At 33.1% G+C, this 27,356-nt stretch overlaps 4 protein-coding genes across 4 annotated transcripts; 2 read left to right on the top strand and 2 right to left on the bottom strand.

The window, feature by feature from the left end:
• On the bottom strand, positions 1 to 6,017 carry LOC140049483 (BBSome complex member BBS7-like). The gene is made up of 15 exons (XM_072094380.1): positions 5,931 to 6,017; positions 5,511 to 5,632; positions 5,255 to 5,383; positions 4,837 to 5,012; positions 4,241 to 4,500; positions 4,055 to 4,121; positions 3,653 to 3,833; positions 3,318 to 3,402; positions 3,056 to 3,158; positions 2,619 to 2,889; positions 2,116 to 2,318; positions 1,835 to 1,999; positions 1,349 to 1,562; positions 1,002 to 1,125; positions 1 to 899 (listed from the first exon to the last, which is right to left on the bottom strand). The coding sequence occupies exons 2-15, from the start codon at positions 5,544 to 5,546 to the stop codon at positions 760 to 762; spliced, it is 2,154 nt and encodes a 717-aa protein (XP_071950481.1). The 5' UTR covers positions 5,547 to 5,632; positions 5,931 to 6,017; the 3' UTR covers positions 1 to 759.
• A 732-nt stretch (positions 6,018 to 6,749) lies between these two features.
• Positions 6,750 to 22,461, top strand: LOC140050489 (calmegin-like). Its single transcript, XM_072095706.1, has 18 exons — positions 6,750 to 6,837; positions 7,798 to 7,969; positions 8,358 to 8,481; positions 9,583 to 9,659; positions 10,030 to 10,111; positions 14,094 to 14,162; positions 14,466 to 14,513; positions 14,642 to 14,717; positions 15,059 to 15,137; positions 15,235 to 15,309; positions 15,692 to 15,841; positions 16,122 to 16,162; positions 16,394 to 16,581; positions 18,758 to 18,904; positions 19,056 to 19,172; positions 19,338 to 19,517; positions 20,092 to 20,150; positions 20,427 to 22,461. Exons 2-18 carry the CDS (start codon positions 7,806 to 7,808, stop codon positions 20,461 to 20,463), a joined length of 1,713 nt encoding a protein of 570 aa, XP_071951807.1. The 5' UTR covers positions 6,750 to 6,837; positions 7,798 to 7,805; the 3' UTR covers positions 20,464 to 22,461.
• A 396-nt stretch (positions 22,462 to 22,857) lies between these two features.
• On the top strand, positions 22,858 to 24,008 carry LOC140049482 (uncharacterized). The gene is made up of 2 exons (XM_072094378.1): positions 22,858 to 23,016; positions 23,299 to 24,008. The coding sequence occupies exon 2, from the start codon at positions 23,307 to 23,309 to the stop codon at positions 24,006 to 24,008; it is 702 nt and encodes a 233-aa protein (XP_071950479.1). The 5' UTR covers positions 22,858 to 23,016; positions 23,299 to 23,306.
• A 28-nt stretch (positions 24,009 to 24,036) lies between these two features.
• Positions 24,037 to 27,196, bottom strand: LOC140049481 (uncharacterized). Its single transcript, XM_072094377.1, has 7 exons — positions 26,719 to 27,196; positions 26,271 to 26,417; positions 26,065 to 26,175; positions 25,871 to 25,961; positions 25,285 to 25,375; positions 25,035 to 25,092; positions 24,037 to 24,183 (listed from the first exon to the last, which is right to left on the bottom strand). Exons 1-7 carry the CDS (start codon positions 26,848 to 26,850, stop codon positions 24,037 to 24,039), a joined length of 777 nt encoding a protein of 258 aa, XP_071950478.1. The 5' UTR covers positions 26,851 to 27,196.
• Between the last annotated feature and the right edge of the window lie 160 nt (positions 27,197 to 27,356).

The following is a 27,356-nucleotide window of genomic DNA, read 5'->3' as shown; positions in this document are numbered from 1 at the left end:
TTTCTCAAACATACATCAGAACATAAGTAGTGCATCTTTTCTATATATAAATATATACAATTTACAAAGCATGGGGAAAACCCAACCCAGAAACTACTTTCAGGCTCTCCAATAGACACTAATGCATAACACCCCAGCCCCCTAAATTTATAAATGGAAATTTAAAATGCAAAATATAGAACAATTCAGCACTTTATTTTGAGGACCTACTTTCAGCTCCCATATTTCAAAATTACATAATACACAACACTTTGCAATAAACAAGTTTAAGCTAAAATCTTAATTCATTATCGTATATTCCACTTGATAGTAAATACATAGTTGTAGTTAGCGTTCTTTGCTGTCATTATCGTATATTCCACTTGATAGTAAATACATAGTTGTTGTAGTTAGCGTTCTTTGCTGTCATTATCGTATATTCAACTTGATAGTAAATACATAGTTGTTGTAGTTAGCGTTCTTTGCTGTCATTATCGTATATTCCACTTGATAGTAAATACATAGTTGTTGTAGTTAGCGTTCTTTGCTGTCATTATCGTATATTCCACTTGATAGTAAATACATAGTTGTTGTAGTTAGCGTTCTTTGCTGTCATGACAGGGAAACATTAAGAATATCGTGCCAATGGGACACACAGATTTATTTCTCTGTTTTGTTTCTGGGTTATACTTCATGGATCACTGTATTTCTATTTCTTTATACACTATTACAATTAATTAGATGTTTCAAAATGTTTGGTTTAATTTATTGCTTAATAGTTCAATTTCCTCCTGTATTGAAGAATTCCATCAGATTTTCAACCTCATAATGATCCAGGACTTCAAGTAGTTGAGGAACCTTTGATTTGACATTTGACCCTTTGAACTTAAACTTGTCAATAAACAAATCAGTGATCATACCTAAAAGACAAAAAGGTAGATTAATCAGGGAAAGAAATACCCCTTTCACAGGCTAGTAAAATATAGATAATGTTATCAGGTACTTTTGCTGCTATAACTTACCATATAACCTTTCTAGTCGACATGGTTGCTTTTTATATTCATCTTGTAGTTTGTCAGCATCATCCAAAATTTGTCGATACTCCGGTGACATAAATGTTAAGTCTTGCTCATGAATTTGAAGTTCCTAAAACATGAAATATGTTATAATTTTTATTACATAAACATGATATCAGTTATAAATTAAAACATTGTAAGTTGTCATTGAAGGCTTTCCTTTATATTTAGGCAAATTTCCAAGGATTAAACCATAAGCGAATTCATTCACTATCCTTCTCTTAAAGGTTAGTTTGGTGTTAAGGTAGACATCCTAAACCACACTTTGTCCAGTAATAAGTCTGAACCTTTACCTTAAGCGCTTCAATAAGTTGGAACTTCTTTGCTAATAACAGTTGGTACTCCAGCTTAGGATGGATCCTCCAGAGCGTTGCAGGAATTGTGTCATCCACGACCTCGTAAGAAATATTGAGGTTGATCTTCCTCTTTGTTGCTTCTTTTGTTAGAACGTCTTTCATGATTGAAATCGTTGAGATATTGTCTGATCGGAAAATACCCTCTCCTTTTCTGTAGAGATTAAAAACTATATCATTATAGGTAAAAAGAAATTGAAATGTGTTTGTGTAGACAGATGCAACCAATTCCAAAATGCTTCATCTAATCATAAAATATGAACATTCTTTAAGGGGATATCTAGAGATACTCTTTATGTTCCGTCTACACTATCAAACTAGTTTGATAAAAAAAAGTGTGATGTGCCCAAATATGGTAGTGATATGACATCATGTCTATATATGTGCATATCACATTTTATTGATAGTGTAGAGTAGTAGTAGTACCTGTAAGAGCAATCTAGTTGTGTTTCCAGGAATGTAGACATAAAATAGAAGCGGATGCTGTCCCCTGGTGGTGTCCTTTCTGGAATTTCAGGTAGACACTGGTTCACCCACGAGTGTATTTCTGCTAGGCTGAAATTGCCTGTCAGCTTCAAGGTGTTCATTACTCTGACAGAAAAAAAGAAGAACGAATCATATAGTTATCATATTACTAGTTGGCTATTCCTAGTAAATAAATCATCATAAATTGTCATTTTAACAGCCAAATAAGTGGATCTACTTACCTCGATTCATCCAATTTGTGTATACGTTGATGCAAAGAGAGTGGTTTTATGAGGTATTGGCGCACTTGGCAGACTTTGGGCTGAATACGTGGAGTGATGTATGCCTGCAAAACGCCATACTGACCCTCGATTGACCTGACCTTCAGTTCAAGTCTTGTTGTGTTTGCTTGACATCGGTACGTTGCCAATAAAAAGTTTCCATTCTTAAATTAAGATAAAAACCTATAACTGTAAATTTTAGTTCAATTTTCCATTTCCAGTCTTTGTGCTTTCCACGATTTGTTTACATTTTTGCATGTTTAGGGCAGCATTGTTTATTGTGTAAATATCTACATATTTTACATTTTAATATTTTTTTTTATTTGGTTCATCCCATTATCTTTTGGTCTTCATGGTGGTCATTTTATTTTTAGTTACCAATCTACAATGTTTGTAAATGGTGAGTATGGGGAAAGTTTTTTATTATTTGCATTAAGATTTTAAAAAATTAAGACAAAACTCACCTCAGAATCACATGCACTGTAGCTTATAACAGCAGAGTTTTTCTCGACATCTAAAAGGTCAATAGGTACATCACTCTGTAACAGCACATTGTCAATTGCAACTTGAACCTCGATGCTTAAATTATAACTGGCATCGTCCTTGTTTAAGGTGAAGTGGTCATTAATGTTGAATTGTGGGAGGGCGGATATGCCGTCCTTCTTTGATAAGGCTGCGTGCTGATAGATTTCACGTTCATGAATTACTTTTCGTTGCAACTCTTCCATTTCATGTCTGTACAATATAGTTTCAGTGATTAAATTATAACAAATAAATGGATATCACTATTTTACTTTTATTATGTACTTTGAAAAAGTAATTACTAATAATTATAACCATATTCAAAAATTATGATTGGAAAAATTTAAAATGAAAGAAATGTTTATTTGACTTGACTTACTTGAGCGCTGTTATCTTTGTTTGTGATTCTTCACTTATTTCGACCTTTTGACCCGGACCCACTGCCTTTTGTTGAGGTTCAGTTGTTAACCCTTGTATCCAGCCTGTAGAAACAGAATGCATATATTCTGATGCCTATTTGTATGTTCAGATTAATCTATTTAAGGACTTTTTTATTGATTACATCAGTGTATTTGACTGAATATGATTCAAAATCTAGTTTAACAAACTATTGAATAATAGAGTAAAAAAAACTAGTTTACCTGCATATGTGCAACAGACGACCTCATCGTGACCTCCCGATCCAACAACTCCACCTTGAATGGAGCTAACACTTTCACTTAAAGACTATAAAGAACAGTTATAATATTAGATTTCTCACACACTATTTGAAACAAATTGTTCATGAAAAAATGCAAACTTTTATCTATAATTGAAAGTAGTACATTAAAATAACTGTGTATGAAGGAATCTAGTCATACAAGTTTGGGTATGTTCTGGACTAAGTACTGTAATATGTATGTGAGGACTAAAAAGTCACTGTGACTTGTTACTAGAGTTCCATTCACTATATAAGATAAGCAATAACATTGCTTACTTGGCTAAATTTCATGGTTGGGTCTTCTGTCATATCATATGCATACACCTCCACCTGTCCATCATCTCTACCAACTAAAATATCAGGCACACCATCAGCCGTGATGTCATAGGTATCAATGCACTGAATACCACCTCTTCTTTTATCATTTGAAATCTCCCACTTATGAATTGGATGTTCTCTGTTAAAGATAAACATTATTAGAAAAGTATGGTTTAAGAGAATATATCCAGTGATTTGATATACTTGAATCAGATTTTTTTTGTATTTTAATATATGTGTGCATATGTTTAATATATGTATGGTAATTTTAATATATTTGTGCGTATTTCTATTTTTATGCATGGTATATTTTTAATATATGTGTGGGGAATATAATATATTGAATAAACGAATGTTTACCTTCCTATTTCTACAAATCCAATTTTACCATCTGATGTTCCATACAAAACTTCATCTCCATTTTCACCTTGAAGAAAAAATATATTATTGAATGTGAAGTGTTTATAAAGAGTCAAAGGATAAGACAGAAGTAAGTGGTTAGAACTCCCCTGTTGAAAAGGTTATAAAGGAATGTCTACTACAAACCTCCATCTCTTCCAAAAAGTGCCATCGTTTGTGGTGGCCCCGCAACTTCTACCTCGTACAATAAATCCGAGCCATCAATTGCACGCAGCACACGATCCTGACAAGCAAGAATTGGAGTCACGTTGGAGACTTTTTTCAACGGCAGGCATATAACATCATTGATGTGGTCACTTGAAAGAAAGTAGTTCTCATCTTTGCAGTCTAAATAATGGTTGAAGATATAGCTACCCCCAAGTAACAGATGGCTACCACACACCCACCTAAGAATGCAAAAATATTGATACCATTAATTAATTTAAGTAAAAAATCATCTCCTTATTTTGATTGGTTACTTGTTTTTGATTGGTTCTTGGTTTATTATTTGATTGATTTTGATTGGTTCTTTGTTTGTTATTTGATTGGTCAATTGATTGAACACTCTTGGTACTTATAAATACTGTATGTTATTAATCATAATGGCTTCTTTTGTCAAGAGTTGTTTACCATTATCATGTATGCTGTATCAAACTTAGGTGGACCCTCTGGTTTCTAAAACGCTTTCAGAGATGAGATGCATAATATACAAGTAATGTTTTCTACCATCATTTTCCACTTACATTGTTTTAATACTTTCTGTTAGGTTAGTATCAAATCCCAAGAATTGTTTTCCTTTTTTGCTGAAGCCTTTAACCTCTGACCCACATGAAATAAAAATCTTCTCCTGAACAGCATCAAGAGGACCACCAAGTTCCAGCCTGCTTATCTTTGCTCCAGGTAGAGTCTTAAAATTTTGCTAAAGAAAAGAGAACATTCATGAAATAACTGTAACCATCACTCAATGATGATTGATTTCAAAGTTGTAAGTGGACATATATCTAGTACACAGCTAAATTGAGCTTATTTAAACATGGAGGTATAAATTGTTTCTCTTTTTTGTTTTTTGTATGAATTGTATATGGATGTAATAACTGAAATAAAGAAAATAAATGAAGGAATAAACTCCATGGTTTGAGGGTTTACAAAAACAATACATACCACAATTTCACCCTTTTTCATGCCAAAACAATGAAGGGTACCTTCTTGGTCCCCCACGGCAACCTTCTGCGCTGCTTTAGTCTTCTTCTCTGGCAGCAAACGCATTGTGCGTGGACAAGTCACTCCAACCTACAACGAGAAACATTTTAAAATAAATTGAATGAAGAAGTAGACTTGAATACTAAAATTGCTATTTTATATGTTTTTACCTGTCAATAGTCCACTCTAGTTAAATTGCTATTTTATGTGTTTTTACCTGTAAATAGTCAACTCTGGTTAAATTGAGCTCCATTGTTTGAGTTTGTTTACACTTGTTTTTTCAATCAAAATATTACTGCTTTACTTCTACTGTACCTTGTAAGTGAGACAAGGCATTCTCTATAATGAAAATGTTAAATCAATTGTCAAATACATACAAACTAAACATAATAACATAAAAACATTAAATAACGGATTAAAAGTGGGCCGAATCGTCTCTTTCTGGGCCGAAACATCTTTGATCCTTGTTTATTTGAGTTTTGTACCTCTGCTGAGAGTAGGCAGAGACTCTATAGTTAGGCCTAGATAGGCCTAGCTAGCTAACCTTTTTATAGGGTAGTATACAGACAACCATGGCACTAGGTCGTTTATTAACTAATCCTAGTTATTCAGAAAGTCACATATAATTTATATTTACCTTATTACTAGTTTATTAGCATAGTCAATTATAATATATAATTAAAAGCGTCATTCGTTGCGGAGCGACGCAGCAAAAAGATAGAAGTTTAGTTGTTTTTATCGATAACGCCCTCTGTTGGTGAGTTATATAACTTTTTTACCACACAAAAAAAGAACTGCTTAACTTAACCACCTTCTTATCTTACGCTACCTAAATTAGTATAAAAGGCAATAGAGTACAGCTGCGAATAATGATCTAATTAATAATTTTTTGATCGCCGTCTACTCACCATAAAACAATATAAAACTGTATATATTTTTCATTTGTTAGGTTAATTTTGGCAGGCCTACGTACCACCATAAAATAGATAAAAATGTATTCATAGATGAATTTCATTTGGCCACCCAGAGGACCACCAAGGGTAATGGCCCCGTAATGGCCATACTATTTAATAATGACAATGTATGATTTTCATACATCACAAAATGAAATAAGAAAAGTAGATAGATTAGAATAGAATAGAAAGAATAGATTATGTAATAACTATTAATGATTTGATGGATGGTAATTGATTTTTTTTAAATTAAAATAAAATCAGGCCTTTCACGTCCACGAATAAAACTATATGCTATATTCACCAGGTAATTTATATGTTTACTGTAACTCTTTTTGGAATAGAAATATTTATGACTATGTAATATCTATTTTCAGTATGTTTTTAATAATAATATTCAATGTTTTATTGTGAAATTACTAAAAATTCCATTTTGATGTACGACGCATGCGTATTAACTCTGTTCTGAACAACATTAATTCCAGCCAGTCACATTGCTCCACGAGAAATCCAGCGTGGGTCTTTATTGTGTTGCTAAATATTGCTTTCTCAAGAAATAGTGTTTCCTCTAGCCGTTTCGCTTGATAAGAGGTAGGTAACCTAAAGATTTATGTAATCAATGTGCGCAATTATTTAACTGTAAATACAGTATTAAATATGTAATTGTAACGTTTTTGCATGTCTTTGTTTATGCCGGTTAGCGCTAGCTCCGAGTGATTGGGGGTCTGCTGCGCGAGACACCACCACACCGCTTACGTTGCGGTTGTGTGTGGAACGTTCTGGATGCTCATATTAGCTAACACATTAGGCTAGGCTAAGCCACTCCCCTTTTGTTAACATGGGCTGCAAAAGTCTTGTTTTTTTTGTCATTTTAATACTTTATAATGTTCTTAACTTATATTCAGTACTTTGTTAGTTTAGATAATAGCCTACTAGGCCAGGCCTGCCTAAATATTATAACAGTAAATTGGTTTAAAAAAAGATAAATATTAAATGCGAATGGAATGGTCTTTTTTGTGTATTTTTAGTAAGTAGGCTATAGTTAGACTTAGATTAGTTAGGCCTAGACCTTACACCTTATTTACCCTTACTAGGACTAGTATACTATTGTTATAGACTACCTAAAGCTCTTGTCTAACTAGCCTAGGCCTAGTCAAATTAATGCATTTTTATGATTTAAAATTAATTTATTTATTATTTGCGCAATTAAATAAAAAATTGTTTGCAATTTTATTTGCGCAACAAAAGTCTTGCAAAATTTCAAATTTGCTTACTTAAAATTACTCCTTTCTATTCTAGGCCTAGACTGGGTATAGTAATAGTACTCAATAAATTACAGCTGTTAATAATAATTGATAGATTCTATATTGCTGCTAGGCCTATACTACAACAGTAAACTAGGGTTGGTAAATATAATTGTATTTCCCGAATAGCATATTCAACTTGATTAAAAATGATATTACAAATAGCCATATGTTAATGTATCTGTTGCGTCTGTCGCTGTATCTATATACATATAATTACACAAAGAATTGTCTTTTGTTATTTCAGTAATTAAAATGAGAAGTTTAACAATAGGTATCCTTTGTCTGTTGTCATTCCTGCTAGTGGGAGCTGAGGAGGAAAATGTAGAGACAATCATTAATGAATACTCAGCACCACAACCAATTGGTGACACTTACTTTGCTCAGGCATTTGAAAGTGTTGATGTTTTAGGATCAAGGTAAAACAATGTTGTCTATTATATTCAGATTTTTTATTTTAAGTAATACTCTATCTTTCACTTTCACTGGCCTTGCTTAATTCCTGAGTTTTAGACATTTATAATTGTTCTTTCCATTATGTCTGTTTAACCATTGTATGCAGACACAAAGCCCAGATTAAAATACAATCAATTACTGATTCTAATTTCCATTTTCTGCGTGTTACAGTTAATAGTAATCTTACGTCTTACTATTGTTTCCTGGGACATAATGTATTTGTTCAGAATAATAAGATTTAATTTGTAGAGTTAATTTGATTTCCAAGGTAATGTACTGTATTAACCAGTAGAGAATAAGCTAAAACCAACATGTGAAATTTTGCATTAATAAGATTTTAATTTTGTCTAGTTGGATACCATCCGAGGCAAAGAAAGAAGGGGTAGAAGAAGAAATTGCCAAATATGATGGGGAGTGGGAGATTGAAGAACCAAAAAAGCAGCCCTTAGTAGGAGATCTAGGACTTGTACTAAAGGTAATCTATTAAAAAAATTTTATTTAAATTTATTTCATCCTTTAATTACTTTGGGGTAGGCTTATTACATGAATAAGCTTATAGATGCATTGCTACAATATCTGTTAATAATATTGTTAATTTTCCACTATTAAAGCTACAAAAATCTTGCAATTTACTTTGAATAAATGCTGGTATACCTATTAGAACAGTTTCATTCAATTGTTTCAAGTCTGCAAATTAACCCCTATGGGTAATAGCCATATGTTAAGCAGTAAAACACAGATAACATGTACTGGATATTGTAATATGATTACTATGTTTGTTTAAAATTGATTGTAGAAAAACTACCAGTAAAAATAAAACATTATCAGTAGGTACAGTAGCAGACACTTTTATTAGGATAATTTAAAAGATTATATTTTAGATGGGATGGTTTGAGTATTCCTGCATAATTATTACCCTCAGCTGATAAATCAATGTTTTTTCAGAAAGTTTCTTCAATAACAAATAATATCAAATTTATTAAATGAGAAACCCTCCACAAACAAATACTATTCTACTGTATTCTAGATTTGAAGAAAAATCAATGTGATTTGTTACCATAAAATGACAAGTCATACTAATGTGTTTTGTAAATGATACATATAGTATCGCATTCATGTAAAACATAGTAATTGCTGGAGAATGCTCAATATTATAATTTATTCAAAATATGTCAATGCTATAGATTACCATGTTGCACAGAAAATGACCCATGGATTTATATGAACAGGAAAATATTTTATATTGAATTCTAATAATTCTTTTATATATACTCGTTGGACAGCAACACATTTTATAACGATATTTTATCATACATATACTTTACGTATCTGTTATTCAATGTACTAAGATTGTGTTCAGTGAGAAATACATGTAGTAAATGACTATGCTAGTAACTTACAGAGTGGGTGCAAATTCCAATGGGAGACTCGTCAACATTTTTCTATCACTGATTACAATGTTTTATTGATGCTCCTTAGAGTGTGCATTTTGATGATACACATCATCCAGAAGTGCCAGACTTTAATCTTTAAATGTTTAACATTTTTTAATTGTTACCATGTTAATTTATTTCAGTCTAAAGCAAAGCATCATGCAATAGCCACCAAACTAGATACACCATTTAAATTTGAAGACCAACCTTTCATTGTTCAGTGAGTATTGTTTTGCTAATTTTAGAAAATATTCAATTACAATTTCTTTATTATTTCAAATACATACAGTACTAAATGTTGATATTTCCACCAAAGTGACCCATTATACTATTAATACTGTCTGCACTATCAATCTTTCTGTGACAAATAAATGTGATGTGCCTACAGTATATATGGATGATGATTGATGTTACCACTACCATATTTGGGCATATCACTACCGTATTTTAACAAATCACACTTTTTTTTTGTTAAACTAGTTTGATACTGTAGAGCTTTAGACTTTATTTACAAATAGTCACAGTTTTGCTTTAGTGTGTCCCCGTACTAAAATCATAATCAAATTCAATACATTTTTTCCACATTCTAGATATGAGGTCAAATTCCAAAATGAACTGGATTGTGGCGGAGCTTATATCAAATTATTATCCCAAGACGATAAATTAAAACTTGTAAGTTAACTTTGAAATCTGCAATTATTATATATATTTAAATTTGAAAAATATTAGTAGTTAAATCAACTACTAATATTTTGATTATTTTATAACTTGAATGTTTAATGTTTTGGTTAGAGAGGGCGCTTTGTAGCTGTCGCCATTCTTAATTAGTTTACAGATTTTTGGCCCTGGAATTCCTCTTTTGTGACTGGTTTTTTGTTGTTTTGTGGACATCTGTTGCTTTAGTAGTAAAATTTGTGCATTATACTGTGGATTGAATGCTACATGTTATGCTTATAAATTGCAATCTGAACATTAACTTGCTAAGCCCACAACTGAAACTATAACCAGGATACTGGCTGGGCTCGCCGCGACCTATCGTCGGACGGTTGTCGGCGGAGAATTCAGGCAAGCCGAATGGGCAGCCTAGCCTAGGCCCAGACCAACCGACAGAATCGGCGGTTTCAGAAGTATTGTGATCTTATGTTAACTTTGTGCAAGTACTTTTTCTTTACATTTTTTTGATGTGGAACCACTTTTTAACATTTTAACTGTACTGTTGAGTGTTGTTGGTGTTGGATTGAGATAATTTTCCTTTTTAACATTTTATCTGTACTGCTGTTGTTGGGGTGAGATAAGTTCTCAAATTTTAACGAGAAGGGATTTAATTCTTATCTTGGAATGATACACAAGCCACTGAGCAAGCCAAAATGACTCGTTATTCCAGACATGAGCTATTTTATATTGGATCAGCCTTCATTAAACGTCGTAATAAGGTGCAATACCTACCTAAGGGAACCCTCACTAAGCTGAATAATCTTGGCATCTATCGTAAAAGTAGAGGTAGAAGAGGTGGTGTAAATATACGTAGAAAAATTCCCACTATTATCACTGTTACACGTGCTTCTGATTATATAGACAACAAGCGAGGGCGTTTTCTAAGTAGTTTATTCCCTAATTCACTTCGTAAAGTCAACTATACAATGTTACAGCCATCACTCCCATCGATTTTCCTGACTAACCCGCGTTCGTTAATCTACCGTGTGGACGAACTAGAAACCCTTCTACTTCAAAATTGTATTGATTTAGCAGTTGTCACAGAGACTTGGCAAACACCGCAAATAACAGATGATGCACTGATGATTAACAACTTCAATATTTATACCTATCATAGAACGCATAGGAAGGGTGGTGGAGTGGCTGTATATGTTAATTCTGAATTTCTGTCGCGAAGAATACATGAAATAGTTGTACCCGAAGAGCTAGAGTGTGTTTGGGTTTTTATAAGACCGAAGAGGCTTCCTAGAGCTGTATCCTCTATTATAGTTTGTGGAATATATATTCCACCTAATTCTTCTGACCAACAACTACTTTTGGATCATATTATTAAATCTCTTGACAGTCTTAAACTTAAACACCCAGACGCTGGCTTCATTATTATGGGGGACCTGAACAGAACTGACCTAGCCCCGCTATGCCGTGCACATAACCTAAAACAAATTGTGAAAGAACCAACGCGAGGGGATGCAATACTAGATATTATAGCCACCAATCTGAAGCAGTATTATTGCGATCCCCGAATTGTGTCGCCGATGGGTGCTAGCGATCATAATTGTGTTCTGTTGTCAGCAACTACAAGGACGAATAGCAACAAAATCGAAAAGCGTGTAATCAGACCAATGAAAGCGAAAAGTGTTGAAGAATTTGGCCGTTGGATAACTACCCATGACTGGAACGAGGTTATTAACGCGAGTACTACTGAACAGAAAACGCAATCATTTTATTTGTCATTGACTTCTGCTATGAACACTTTCTTCCCGGTTAAATCCATTAAGATACATCCAACTGATAAGCCATGGATTTCACAACAAGCAAAGGATCTTATAATGAAACGTAAACACGCTTTTACTAATCATGGTAAATCGCTGGAATGGAAATTCTATAGGAATAAGGTACAAAAAGTGATCAAGAAAGACAAAATGAACTTTTACAATGAACGTTTATTAAACTTAAAAGTCACTAATCCCCATAAATGGCACCAAGGCGTGCAGATGTTAGCTAATAAAACTAAACCCCAACCACTTATTAGTGTTGAGGATATTCCGCAGGATGACTATCATGGTATAAGTAATTTTGTAAACAACCATTTTGCTATAACTTCCCAAAGCAGACCTAGTATTGATTTATGTAAGCTCCCTACGTATTTACCTGCTAATAAACCCCCTAATGTAAAAGAATGGGAAATGTACAATCAATTAAGAAAAGTTAAAGTAAATAAGTCCCCGGGCCCTGATAATGTGCCTAACAGATTAATAAGAGATTTTGCATGTGAACTAAGCATCCCTATGACTAATATCTTAAATGCCTCCCTCGGTGAGGGTCATGTCCCAACTATGTGGAAGGATGCTATTGTTACTCCGGTTCCCAAAGAAAATGGTTGTACTAGGGTTGACAAATTTCGACCAATCTCACTTACATGTATCCTAGCTAAGGTAGCTGAGGGCTTCATTAAAAAATGGCTCTTAACAGATATCGAGAAAAATCTTGATAACAACCAATATGGTTGCCGTAAACACTTTTCTACAACCCATAATTTGGTTGATCTACTAAATGTGTTCTATGAAGGTAGTAACATTCCCAAATCTGTTGGTCAGTTAGTTTTAACTGACTTTAGTAAAGCATTCGATTGTGTTGACCACACAATAGCAGTTTCTAAATTAGTAACACTTGGTTGTAGACCTGAAATTGTACCGTGGTTAATTAGCTTTTTATCAAACAGAACCCAACAAGTACGCTATAAATCCACCTTATCAATGAGTGTTAATCTAACATGTGGCGTCCCTCAAGGTACGCTCCTTGGGCCTATGATCTTTCTTGCTCTAATGAATGATGCCATGCAAGACTCGCCAGGTAAAACTTGGAAATATGTAGATGATTTGTGCATAGGACAGATAGTAAAAAAGGATGTAATTTCCTCAATTCAGAATGATGTTGCTTTACTGAATGTATGGTCTAATGAAAACAAACTAAAACTTAACCCAACTAAATGTAAAACTATGTATTTTAACTTTCAAAGAAATCAATATGAACATGAACCCCTTTTCATTGGTAATGCTACAATTGAAATCGTTAATGAAACTAAGTTACTAGGTTTATGGATTCAAGCTAACCTCAAATGGGACCGTAATGTTAAAGAAATTGTATCCAAAGCCAGCAGACGTCTGCATATATTATGTAGATTAAGAAAGTTCAATCTTCCGAAATTTGATCTTGTAGATGTATTTAAGAGTTACATAAGACCAAGTGTTGAATATGCTGTCCCAGTATGGCATTCTAGTCTCACTAAGAAACAAAGTGATATGATAGAATCTGTCAAAAAAAGGGCTTGCAGAATAATATTGTGTAATGACTACATATGTTATGACCAAGCACTCAATGATCTTTCTTTAGACACTTTATCTGATAGAAGGCGTAATCTATGCTATAAGTTTGCTCTGAAATGTTCAAAAAGTATTCATTTTGGAAAATGGTTTCCAGTGAAGAATGTAAGTAACATGAAACTAAGACGTGTAAAGTATCAACAACCCAAATGCAGAGTTGAAAGATATAGAAAAAGTGCAATTCCATACCTTATCTCGCTTCTAAATGAATAATCTGTATATCACCCAGTACAGCTTTGCGATTTTTATTGATGCTTTTAGGTGTTTTTTTTTTTCTATTTTAATATTTTAAGCTAAACTTTTTGAATGTTCCTGTTTTGTATTTCTTGTGTAAATTTCCTCCTTTTTTTATATTTTTTTATCATTGGTTTTATACTTTTTTACAAATTTTAATATTGAACAAATGTAAATATCTTTGTAATTCAGCTAAGGCTGCAATAATGATATTGAAATAAATGAAATGAAAAAAAAAAAAAAAAAAATGAGTTATGAATAAAGTATCTGAAGTTGTTTTTAAATATTGTACTTTTTAACATTGTTCTGTCTTTGTTTTTCAGGGTGCTTTCACTGATAAAACTCCTTATACCATTATGTTTGGTCCTGATAAATGTGGTGCTGACTCTAAGGTAATCACAGTTACTATATTAATTCACAGTTATAAAAAAACTCTAAATAGCCAAGATATTATAAGTTAATAATATTTTATAAATTGTTTAAGGTTTGCATGACGAAATCAAATGATGATATAAAGTTTGCGGTACACCACATATATATGAAAAAGAACTGTTTCTTGACATTTCGATCAATATACTTTGATCGTCTTTAGGATTGAGAATGCAAAAAGTCGAGGAAAAGTTAATAACAAAAAACTGACATGACATTTTTTCATTTTTGTATTATTAAATTTTTTTACTTTTCTGAATTCTCAGTTTCATTTCATCTTCCGACACAAGAACCCAAAGACTGGAGAATTTGAGGTAAGAAATGAAAATAAAATTTTATTAAATTAATGGACAATTGTCTGAAAAATACTATCTGAAAATGTAGAAACCAGAAAACCTGATTGAATGTAATATTAATTATTTCTTATTAACAATTTTCACAGGAGAAACATGCAAAGAAACCTAGTGAATCATTTGCACATGTTTTCACAGATAAGAAGACTCATCTTTTTACATTAAGTATGTTTTAAATAATGTTTATCTGCATTTAAATTGTACAATTGTTATATAAAATAGCATTAAAACAAAAATTTAAAAAATTAAACCCTGTGTTTATGCATGGAATCTTGTCACCCTGTTTTGTTACTATGTCTTTTCCTTGGATAAATTCTGTTGATTCCTCAAATAAGACATTTTATACAATTTAAATGATATAATTCTATACGATTAATGATTACAATATTTTACAGCTCCTTCCAAAAATGTATTTATTAATTAATTAATATTATACTGTTCAATGTAGATGTCTGTGTGTAGAAAATGGGGAAAATATATTATTTGTATTTACTCTTTAATTGTAGTTGTACAGCCAGATAATTCCTTTGACATGCTAATTGATCAAGTAAGCATCAATGCTGGTAACCTTCTAGAAGATGTCAAGTAAGTTTGACTATTATTGTTAAAATTAGTTTTGTTATAGTCTTATTTTTTTTTATTCCGTCAGTGTCAGTAATTTATTTTTCTATTTTTCCCATAGCCCACCAGTAAATCCTCCAGAAGAAATTGCAGATCCAAAAGATTCAAAACCAGAAGATTGGGATGACAGGAAAAAGTAAGTTGATACTTATCCGGTTATACTGGAATTTACATTCATGTGCTTAAAATTACCAAAACAATCAGATAAAGTGTCCCACCTATTGACAACTAAATCAAGGAAGTTTCAAAATTGTCTTTAGTTCTATAAAAATACAAATTTATTTTCTAAACAGTGCTAAATAAAAAACTAAACAAGCATTTGTCTATTGTTTGTCACCCGTGACGGCGGAGAGAATTTGTACAGAAATTAAGTTTGCTTTTGTTTAATTCTGTCACCATCATGGGTTTTGTTATGTTTATTTGTATTGTATTGTTTTGAATTGACGAAATAAATGAAATTTGAAATGGTTACCTTAAATTATTAACCTAATATGATTTGACACATTTCTATTTTTCAGAATCCCCGATCCAGATGCAACCAAACCAGATGATTGGGATGAAGATGCACCAAAGAAGATTCCTAACTCAGACGCTGTCAAACCAGACGGATGGTTGGACGATGAACCTGACCTTATTGCTGACCCAGACAGCGAGAAACCTGAGGATTGGTAAGAATACAACTTTAAGATTTATGCAAAGGAGTGTGTCAATCCAAATAAAAGCAGTATAATAGACAAATACAAAATCCTGCTTGATAAATAAAACAAAGAAGCGTATATCATTGAAAAAACTGAAATGAATTTTTAGATCATATTATTGGTAATAGCAACTATGCATGCTCATATATTTCAGAGCATATCTATGTAGAATGACTTTTTGACTTGATATACTGTTATTGCAAACACAAAACTTTAATAATCATTTTTCTTACATATTTTTATTTTACAGGGATGATGAAATGGATGGAGAATGGGAACCAGCTAAAATTCGTAAGTTTCTTAATTATATTTAAATATTTCCTTGCTTGATTAAACCAATTTATAACATTTATATATTTATTAATCCAAAGGCAAATTACTGAAAATAATGCTGTGGCTGGATTTCAAAGGCGATACAAAATAAATAAGCAAAACACTAAATCAAAACGATAAAGTAAAACAGCCAGAAAAAGTTAGCAGGGCTTTCGGGCAACATTTATATATTTATTTATATTTCAACAGAAAATCCCCTTTGTGAGGATGTTGGATGTGGAGAATGGAAGCCAGAGATGCTGGACAACCCAGATTACAAGGGTAAATGGAAAGCACCGATGGTAGATAACCCAGCCTACAAGGGAGAGTGGTCACCACGTATGATACCTAACCCTAACTACTTCCAAGATCTTGAACCATTTAAAATGACCTCAATTGTAAGTAAACTCCCTTCCTTTGTTTATTGTTTTATGTATTTCTTTTCATGTATTATACATATTTGTATTGTTGGGGCCCTCATGAGACAAGCTTTTATTTCTAGTACAGACCCCAGTTATTATTGTTATAACTGAAGGCCCTCATGAGACAAGCTTTTGTTTCTAGTGCAGGCCCCAGTTATTATTGTTGTAACTGAATACATGAAGAGATTTATACTGATTTAACTGAATACATGTTGGATGAAACTAAACTGATAGGCTCTGATCTTTTTTGCACATTTTCTCTGTAATTATACTGTACTTGTCTTGTCTGTGTTATTTATTTATTTGATTTATAAATTATTTATAGGGTCATCTCGTGACAAATTGAACTTTTTGACTTTTTTATATTATATAAACAAACTGTAATACTTAAACTGATAATTGATAAAATACTTTTATTGCAGGGCTGAAAATTAACCTTTAAACCATAGTGGCCAGCAGGGCCAGTTGAATTTGAAGGATGGTCGCCCTTATTAAAAATGGCTGGCCCTTATTAATTTTTTGTACACATTTTTTTTGCCCGACGGGGCTGGGGAAACCTCTCCCCCCCGCCGGGCACAACAAATGTATACTGTACCTCTCCCCTAAAATCCCCCACACCCACCTTCACACACAATATTTTCCGTGGGGATCGTATTATTCTACAGTAAAAAAACTCAAGCCAATTTTTTTTTTTATGGCCTGGGTAGATTGGGTTTCAGGAGCCTGGAAAATCCTGTCCTGGTCAACTATGCCTTTATTTTAGCCTCTACTAGGTAGCTTTTCTAGCCTAGCTTGTTGGCCTAGAAATCAGACAGAAAACTTGAAAAGTATTTACCTGCAATTCATAAATTATACAATTCTAACATGCAACAGCCATTAAAATATTGATAATAAGTTACAAAGTGTCATTTTAAAATAATTAAGAAAGATATTTGATCGTGTTTACATGTGTCACACATGGGCGCACGCACAATAAATATAGGGGAGGGCTGAGAGAGCTTCTAGAAGATGGTGACGTCACACGTCAGCACGTGTTTTGAGGAGGATTTGAGTGACCAAAATTGGTTAGAACTTTCGAAGAAATAATCCATCTTCAAAATGACATAATTAAAGCAACTAAGTTTTTAAATAATAAACATTATATTTAGGCCTCCTGTATTAATTTTTCCTTTTAAAATTAATTAAATATATTTTATTAACTCGTTCCATAAAACATTTAGTTAGCATAAAAGGAAAAATTATTGGTTGGGACATGTGCTTCCTGTAAAGGAGGTGTTTCTATGACACCGTACTGGTTGCACTATGAGGCGATAAAGTAAACTCGCCCTTGAATACAGGCAGGGGAATCCCCTTTCTTGGTAGTGTACCACCTCGCACTGTGAGATGGAGCGCGATTAATTGCTCTCCTTTTCGAAGGTTGTTGAGTGCGATCGCCCTCGCGATCCTTAAAAACAAGGGACTGCCATTAGGCTTGTAGCTTTATAACTTAGCTTATATATTATTAGCCTAGGCCTAGATTGGTTATAAAAGGTAGGTGGATGCAGTTTCTGGAAGTCGCCAGACGGGTCGACCATCACCAAATTAATACTCGCCCTTACCAAATAAAGGTCGCCATTGGCGACCGGGCGACCGTTAATTTTCAGCCCTGTTATTGCAACTTTTGGATTGAATTATACAAAAATATATACTTATACTTCAATGAAAATATATCCTATCCATCAACAATATCAATCAAAATACACAAACCATCGAAGAACAGACAAAACAGAAGACAGGGGGAAAAACGACTGTGCAGGGATATTATGCCTACCACTTGTGAAAGAGACCAGACGAAATAAGTGTTGATTGAAAAATAAAGGCTATTTGCCATTGAATTTTTTAAAATATTTTTCAATGGGAGTACAAATATTATGGGCCTGTTACAAAGTAAAAAAAAATAATTACAATAATAATAATAATATATACGAATTTGTAAAGCGCCAATTCCAGCAACAGGTGATCAAAGGCGCTGTTGACTAAGATGCTACACCTTTTCAACAACATTCTTCTCCCCTAAGGGTCCCATCAACTTTCCAATATTCTTTTGGTTCTTCAGATTTAACATACAGCATCCTATCTCAATTATGACTAATATTTGTTGATGATTTTGTAGGGCTCACTAGGTTTAGAGTTATGGACAATGAACAACGATATTCTTTTTGATAACTTCATTATAACGTCATCAAGAGAGGTTGCAGATCAATGGGCTGCCGATTCATGGGCGCTAAAGAGTGGAGATGAACAATCAGTATTATCAGGAGTAAGTATAAGACACTCTGTAATCAGGAATTAAGCCCTTTCGAAGCATTTGGAACAGAAATAGGTCCATTCAATATATTTAACAAATCTAGATCCAAATAAAGTTTTTGTGTGTGATTTTTTTACGAATTACGGTTGTTTTCTTGTAACAGGATGGAGTAGTATCTGGACTACTTAGTGCGACAGACGAGAGGCCGTGGTTATGGGCTGTGTATGCACTCGTTGTAATCATTCCAATCTTCTTATGTGCTCGATTCTGCTCACCATCTGTAAGTAGATTGAGACGTTTTTCTTAACGTGTATTTTTATATTTTTTTTATTCAAAAATGTTGTAGTATAGTTCTAGACATATCATGGTTATTGGGTGCAAATTATTTATTTTAGGGTATTATGTGTTGATAAATTATCTTATCTATACATTTCTTTTCAAAAAGAAAAAAGGAGATTTAAAGAAAACTGATGATGTCACAGAGGATGATGAAGCAGAGGAAGAAACACAAGCAGAAGAAGAGGCAGCAGCTGAAGAGGAAGAAAATACAGAAGTCAAAGAAGAAGAAAGCAAGACAGTAAGACAACGAAAGAAAAAAGCAAGTAAATCAGACCTAGAAACGAAGGTAGGAACAATGTTATATTGCAGGCCTCCAAATATGGTCATGGTTTATTACAGTATGACATCACATAAATAAAAAATATCATGGTAGTACTGTTGCTACAGTAAAGTTAGTACTGTATTGTTAAACACCATGCAGTGTTTTTGACTTAGTCAGCCGTAAAGTTTTAATTTGCATAACAAATGTGTCCACTTATAAAAGGCAACGGAGATGCGGAATCTATGTTAGTAAGTTACTGTTTACCAGTTGGACAAGTGTTACAGTGTATAAAGCAGTGTTAACGTAGATAGAAGGTTATAACTGGTGCAAGCAGTGGTATTGTTAAGCCAGCTTGCCGGTAAGCCGTGGTATTGTGTTAAGCCAGCTACAATAAAAGGAATATACCTGACGTTCGTACTGTTGAATTGTTGTGTGTACTGCGTTTTAGAAACAGCGACTACTACCAAATTCATTGCGTAACGGAAATAAAAAGTACTAAGCTAATACTAAGTAGTGGATAGAACGCAGAATTGGTTTTAGGGATCCATGTTGTTGTATATTTGTTGTGAAATAAACATTAAGATATTTGTTTTTTCAGGAAGGGGATGATGTTGACAGTGGTGAAGCATCTAAAGATGGTAGTGGGGATGGGCCTAGGTAAGTAAAGTCCAATTATTATACGCTTCAATTTATTTATTGCTTGGTTGATTGTTTACATTATTTAAAAGTACATCAGGGTAGATTAAAATTACCTTTAACATTTCAAAGGTAAATTATTTCATTCCATTATGTTAAATTACGTTACTTATTTTGAGTTGTGTTGCATAAAGTGGTCCCTTTGACCCTTGACTTGCAACTGGTTGGTGATAAGGCACACATTACATTTACAATAACAACGTTACTGATATACTGTATCATATTTTTTTCTTGTAGGAAATCACCAAGAAGGAAGAAGAGTCAAAAAGATTGAATATTACTTGAAGGTAGACTAGCAATAAGGTCAAAGTTCAATAAATGATGCATATTAATGCATCTGTAATCACAATTTAAATTCATGCTTTCCAATTAATTTTTAAAACAACACTTCCTACCGTGGATGAAGAATTATAGTGGCAATTATTTTGTAGTCCACACGGTGAGATCCAAATAAAGGACCAGTCCACTGTACTGTACCATGTTCATTTATACTACTATAACAATACTACTGCAGTATCCAAGTCCAGCATTTCACTGTACCATGTGTATTTATACTACTATAACAATACTACTGCAGTATCCAAGTCTAGCATTTCACTGTACCATGTGTATTTATACTACTATAACAATACTACTGCAGTATCCAAGTCCAGCATTTCACTGTACCATGTGTATTTACTACTACAAATACTACTACTGCAGCAGGTATCCCATGTCCAATATAACCTATTTAACAGATATGTGAATTTTAGTTCAAACAGATTAATTATGTCTAGTTTGACCCCTCCCAAAACTACTGTAAATGATCAGTTGTCTGCATTTTTTTTTTTTGGCAGATGAGTAATATACCACCAAGGGAAAACAGTTTTTTGACCGTTTAGTGCTTATTTTACTAAATTAATTCTGGTGCTAATATCACTGTGCACTGGGTTATTTCACAAACTTATTCCATTTTATTTAGATCGGCTAAATGCAATACTTAAGTCGTCGTACCATTCATGTTATAATTATGTAATTATATAAGTAAACTTAATTTTAATGAGTTGTACATGTTTTTAAGTTATTCATTTGAATTAAAAGTAACACAATTTTTCAAGTATAAATTAACATGAAGTTAAATATTTTATCCAAATTACATTTTTTACTTGTTTATATTCTTAGTTGACATGATTGAAAATAAATAAAATGAAATTGATGGTACCACATAAATCTTCAATAATGGTATTACGGTACCACAGTTTTTTTGTCAAATGTTAGTGAAATGTTGAGTGTTGATATTAGGAGTAATGTAAAACATATAGGAATGCTGCGTTATACCAATCACCGTGATTTGTATCCGACAAAAATCAATTTAAATTGTTGTCTCAGTTCGTATGCAAGTTTGGCATCCTGTAACCATGGTTATAATAAAACATTTATAAGAAGTTTAACATTGCTTTCATTATTTTAAGTTTATATTTAAAGAAAAAAAAAAGTGCGTAGGTAATAAATTGATTTATTAATTTGGGAAAATTGATGTTGAAAATAAATTTATTCGGGAAAAAAAGGGAATACACCAAAAATGTTTAGGTTATATTATAGTGCATGAACTATCACATACATTGGCCTCGATACGTGGCACATATTATATATCATTATATAATAGACTACTGAATCTGTAACACTGTATTGGCTCTCTGGTACAACCAGACAATTTAACAGATTTTAACTATTGATGATCTATGCATGATTACAGTTGAGATCAAAACAAACATGTTGTATAAAACCTTGTTTTCCCTTTCAGAATGTAAATGTTGATCAATAATTAATTTTGGAAAACAATTACATAGTATTGATGTTTGATAAAGAGAGCTTATGATTTGCATTGAAAGGTCAGAATAAGGTCAACCACAATTTCCTAAAAGTAAAAACATTAACAATAAAAATTGTAGGTAGGAACAGACCTGGTATAATTTAAAGTTGGTGTATATGCAGTCGACCTAAACCACAATGATTTCCCTTTGGTCTCCCAAACAAATTTGGACACAATGGGGGAGAAGTTTGATGGTGCAGGGGATTTCCCCAAAAATACGGCCTTTGAGTGTTCAGTTGTATAACATGTCGGTAACCATAGTAACATGGGTCATTGCAGGTCACAAGCTCTCTTAATCTTGTATAATTGGTGTTAGTTGGTATCTTTGGGTAAAATATTTTTAGATTTCTTTAAGGTTGAAGTTTGTTTAGATAAGCAAATGTGGTATGCAACAATTAAATAAATTAACAAATTTATGAACTGATTTTCTCTTTTTATTCAAAAACTTGTTTGTACCATGGAACTATAATATAATTCAATGTTTGTACATTTTAACTTGCTACAGATTTTATGGAGTTATTTTCGTTGGATGAAATTTCTTTTTATCTTAAGGAGATTTATTGGAACATCTACGATATCAAGTTACAAACTTGGAATCTCCCCCTGCTGTTATTAGATATTAAAAGCATCTGCAAAAAGTGATTTTGAAAATTGATTTACTTGGGCCATCAAAACATCAAGGAAAATCTTCGCTACAAAATATTATTTAAAGAAAGTTATTTTCAGCTTCCTCATCAAGTTGGTATCACCTACAAAATAATGGAAGTTACCAAAACATTTTTGGAATTACCATGGAGATTTTGATGTGGATATTATTTCGTAAAACTGACATTTGACATTCAATTTCTCAATGAATAAGGAAACTACTTGTTTTACCAAGTTGTTTTATTAAGGCTTCTAAGTTGTTTAGGTTGAAATAACGGCTTTCACTTTTAAAACTTTAATAAAACACCGGTTACAAGACATAAATTTCAGGTAAATTTAGATACTTTTATTTACATTATTTATAAGGGAGTCTGGCTATCAAAACATATTATTGGCATGAAATTAAAATTACAAAATAAAATTTCTGTATACTTTAAAACTGAAAGGCCAAAGTATGTGTAATCTGGAAGGTAAACGCTTCCGAAATAAAAGGAATTAAAAGTAGGTCACATCTTTTTGTTATACAGAAGGTAATTTTCATACCGGTTTAAATTAATTTTATTTTTAGATTACTGTAATTAGATTAACATTTTTTTAATACATTTATTATAGAGGGCAAGATGGACATTATTTGGCTGCCTCTTTGCTTAATACTGACATGTGTTCCTATTCAATTCGCTCAAACTACAAATGAAACCACTGCTATGTGGATAACAATGACTGGCTTACAAACTGATGGAACCACTTTCCAAGAATCGTCTACCACCACTGTGACAACAAGTAGTGATACTACTCCAGAAATTGTCTCACAAACTGATAGAACCACTCTCCAAGAAACCACCAGAGGTACTAGTGACAGAACAGCCGACACCAACACCCGACAACACTCAACCACGGTCACAAACACCAAATATACAACAGTAAATAAACACACTACTGCAAATGAAACCGCTACTACTGAGACAACAATAAGTGGCTTAGCAACGAATGTAACCACTCCTACTACTACTGTGACAAATGATACCGGAGGTACTAGTGACATAACGGCAAGTACCACCACAGGTACTCATGCAACCGCCAGACAACAATCAACCATGGTCACAAACACCAATTATTCTACAGTAAATAAACACACTACTGCATCTACAATGACAATGAGTACTGGAAACCAATCAGAAGAAGAAGGCAACAAATTAACTGGTTCCGCCATTGTTGGTATTTTGATGGGAACTCTACTTCTTTTCTGTTTGACCGTAGGAGTTGTGGTTGCAATTATCAAGGCAAAAACCGCTGTAGCTCCAACATTTCAAGGGCCTTCCTGAGATGAATTACACATTCACTGATGACAAGTCATGTGTTCTCTTCTTTTAGTTGATGGGTATATTTTGATTTGTTCTTTTGAATCCAAGCAAATATAAACTGTTCACACTTATCAACATCTTGCTTTTCATAGATGTCACTTTTGGCTGGCAGTGAGATTGTCATTGCAATTACACGCTGTACAAATAAAATGTATGAAGTATAACATTTAAAACCTAGTACAATGAACAGTGCAGTAGGTTTATAACCTAGTACAATGAACAGTGCAGTAGGTTTATAAGTGAGTTGACCAGATTTTGTCTGACCAATATGTTCTTATGTCCGATAAGTGTAAATCTGAATTTCACAAATTATCATATTTTCAAACGATTATTCCCATTTGGAATCAGTTACCGTATCGAATCAGGTCTAACAATTCTCATTTACTCTTCAATATGCCTGTTTGTAAATTTTTATGGTGAAAAATTTAAAAACAATTTTAAACTCAATAATACATGGACATGGATATCATGTTGTCGATGTTCCCGTTGCAGGCATCAATAGTTCAGTTAGCATGTTTGTATGTATGTATTTTTGTTACTATTTTAAGGGGGCGGGATGTGGATAGAGGCGCTTGTCACCTGTTCATCCTTTTCTTTTCGCTGCCTTATGTCATGTGTTTGTGTGCAGTGAGAAAGTTAAATAAATAAATAAAATAAAAAGAACATCTATAAAATGGCTATGGACTTGGTTTATTTCTGTGGACTGGGTGGGACAATTAAAGTTGAGTCTAGGATAAAAGGACTTGCGCTATGTGAAAAATTGAAGTAAAATATAAGTCAACTTCTTCAGATTTTATGGCTAATAATATATCATTTGCCTACATCAAATTGTGTATTCTTTATTTTTTTACTATGCTACTTTTAGGCACCTTATTAGTACCATGTTGTATGTGTATTGAAATAGTAACCAAAGCTGTTGTTTGTTGAGTTTAGATACAGTATAATTAAATTTTTACATATTTTAATTTTTTGAATTTAAAATTGTACCATTCCATTCGGCTCCGATGCAGCTCTATGCAGTATCCAATCCAAATATTCACTTGTTCTAAAATAAAATAATACTCTTTTTATTCTATATTAAGTACACAGTAGTTTATATATTTATTGTTGTGAACAATGCGTGGATAGAGTATTCTGATTTCACCATACCAGCTCCATCTGCACTGCGATTAGGCCTATTGGTTGCTTTTTAACAATCTATACATTATTTATAATCTAGAAGAATAAAGTTTCTTACCTTTGTGGATATAAACTGTTGCTCTGTTGATGTATGAGAAATTGTTTCAAAAATCTTGCATTTAAAATATCTTCTTGTTTTTCTTTTAATCCTGAAATAAAAACGATAAAAACAAAATGGTAATTTTTACACATGAGTGACCTCTCCCTCCAACATGAGTGACCTCTTTCCCCCACATGAGTGACCTCTCCCTCCAAAATGAGTGCCTCTCCCTCCAAAATGAGTGACCTCTCCCTCCAAAATGAGTAACCTCTTCATCTAACATGAGTGACCTCTCCCTCCAACATGAGTGACCTATCCCTCTAACATGAGTGACTTCTCCCTCCCACATGAGTGACCCCTCCCTCCAACATGAGTGACTTTTTTCTTTCACATGAGTAACCTCTTCCTCTCACATGAGTGACCTCTCCCTCCAACATGAGTGACCTTTCCCTCCAACATGAGTGACCTCTCCCTCCAACATGAGTGACCTCTCCCTCCAACATGAGTGACCTCTCCTCCCACATGAGTGACCTCTCCTCCTACATGAGTGACCTCTCCCTTTTTACATGAGTGACCTCTCCCCCATTACATATACAGTATTCACCTTTACATGCTGTTTCTTCGCTGTTTGTTTTCAGCATTGATTCTTGTAAACATGCTCTGCTTGATTTTGCCTGAATGCTCTCACTTACATCCTAAAATAAATTACAAAATATCAGTGGGTTGGTTAATCTTCAGGAACACATTCAAGAATACACATCGGAGGCTCGGAGCAACAACCAAATTCACTAAACTCACCTGAACCAGCCAATCAAAACCTGTGTGACCATTATGCTCTGGTAACCCAGTGTATAGATTCAAAACATTTCCAAATATATCACTTGGTAAATTTGGATTCTGAATCAGATTCTGCAAAAATGGAAAAAAAATAATGTATACATATAAAATTGGCATTGCTTCTATAATAACATAATTGTGAAAACAAACTATTTGAATAAACTGACCTTAAGTAACAATCTCTGTGATTGGCTAAGATCTTGTAAAGTTAAGATAGTATCACCAATCGCTGCTCCCGGTATACAACAAATAATCTTGAGTTTCTTATCTATTTGCTCCATTGTTTTAGGTTTGTCTATAAGTTTATTATATACCTTAAGAAAAAAAGGTTTGAAATTCTACGAGTTCACAACTACGTAATTCATTCATTTCAGTTATCACATTATATGCCCCTGCTTATTAACTCTGCTCACAATATATATTTTTTATAAGGAAGGCGTTTGTGTATCAGATATTTGGATAAATTCTTGATGTCTGTAAAATGCAATTTATTTATTTAATAGTAAAATTATTACAGATGAGATTAGAGATCATTAATTTTGCTTCACACATGAAACACACAATGCATTCATACCCTTTTTCACAACATGCATAATTAACTTTTTATATAAGTACCTCTTCAAAATATTTTGCCCAATCAAGTGCTGTTTTTAAATCTTTGGTGTCCCAACATTGGACTTCACTTCCACGAGTGTTCTGAAGAATCTCAACAAATGACTGGGCATTCTTAACAATCTCATTCATCATATTGAATGAATAGGCCTAGCATTCCCCTGAAATAAAGAATTCATTTGGTAATGACAGTAGAACATCAAAACTATCAATATCATCTTTCCCATAAAAAAAATAGGCCTATTTTTAATAAGTCACTATTCATGTTTCTATACAGTACAATATATTAAATATTTATTTGTGATTATTCTACTCCATCTACGTAAGTATTTTTAACCAGGTCTATAAAAAAGTAGTAGGATAGGTCGAAATAACAATTGTTTTTTTTTACACTCATACTCCCTGTATTGTAGTGTACTAAACAAAAAGGGAAATTCCCCACGAAGTGGGAGGTCCGACACGTGTGTGTGTGTGTACGTGTGTGTGTTGTCAAAATCACCAGTGCGGTACGCCTGTTGAGCGCACACACACGTAAACGGTATAAAATTGATCAACAGTATTGTTGCAGACTAATTTAAAGTAAAACAAACAATACAAGGCCTAGGATCACTAGCCTCTAACACCTTCACACTGCAGCGCGC

The sequence above is a fragment of the Antedon mediterranea genome, chromosome 5 (genome assembly GCF_964355755.1).
Source record: "Antedon mediterranea chromosome 5, ecAntMedi1.1, whole genome shotgun sequence".
Taxonomy (NCBI): domain Eukaryota; kingdom Metazoa; phylum Echinodermata; class Crinoidea; order Comatulida; family Antedonidae; genus Antedon; species Antedon mediterranea.
This window is presented reverse-complemented; position numbering and strand designations above follow the sequence as displayed.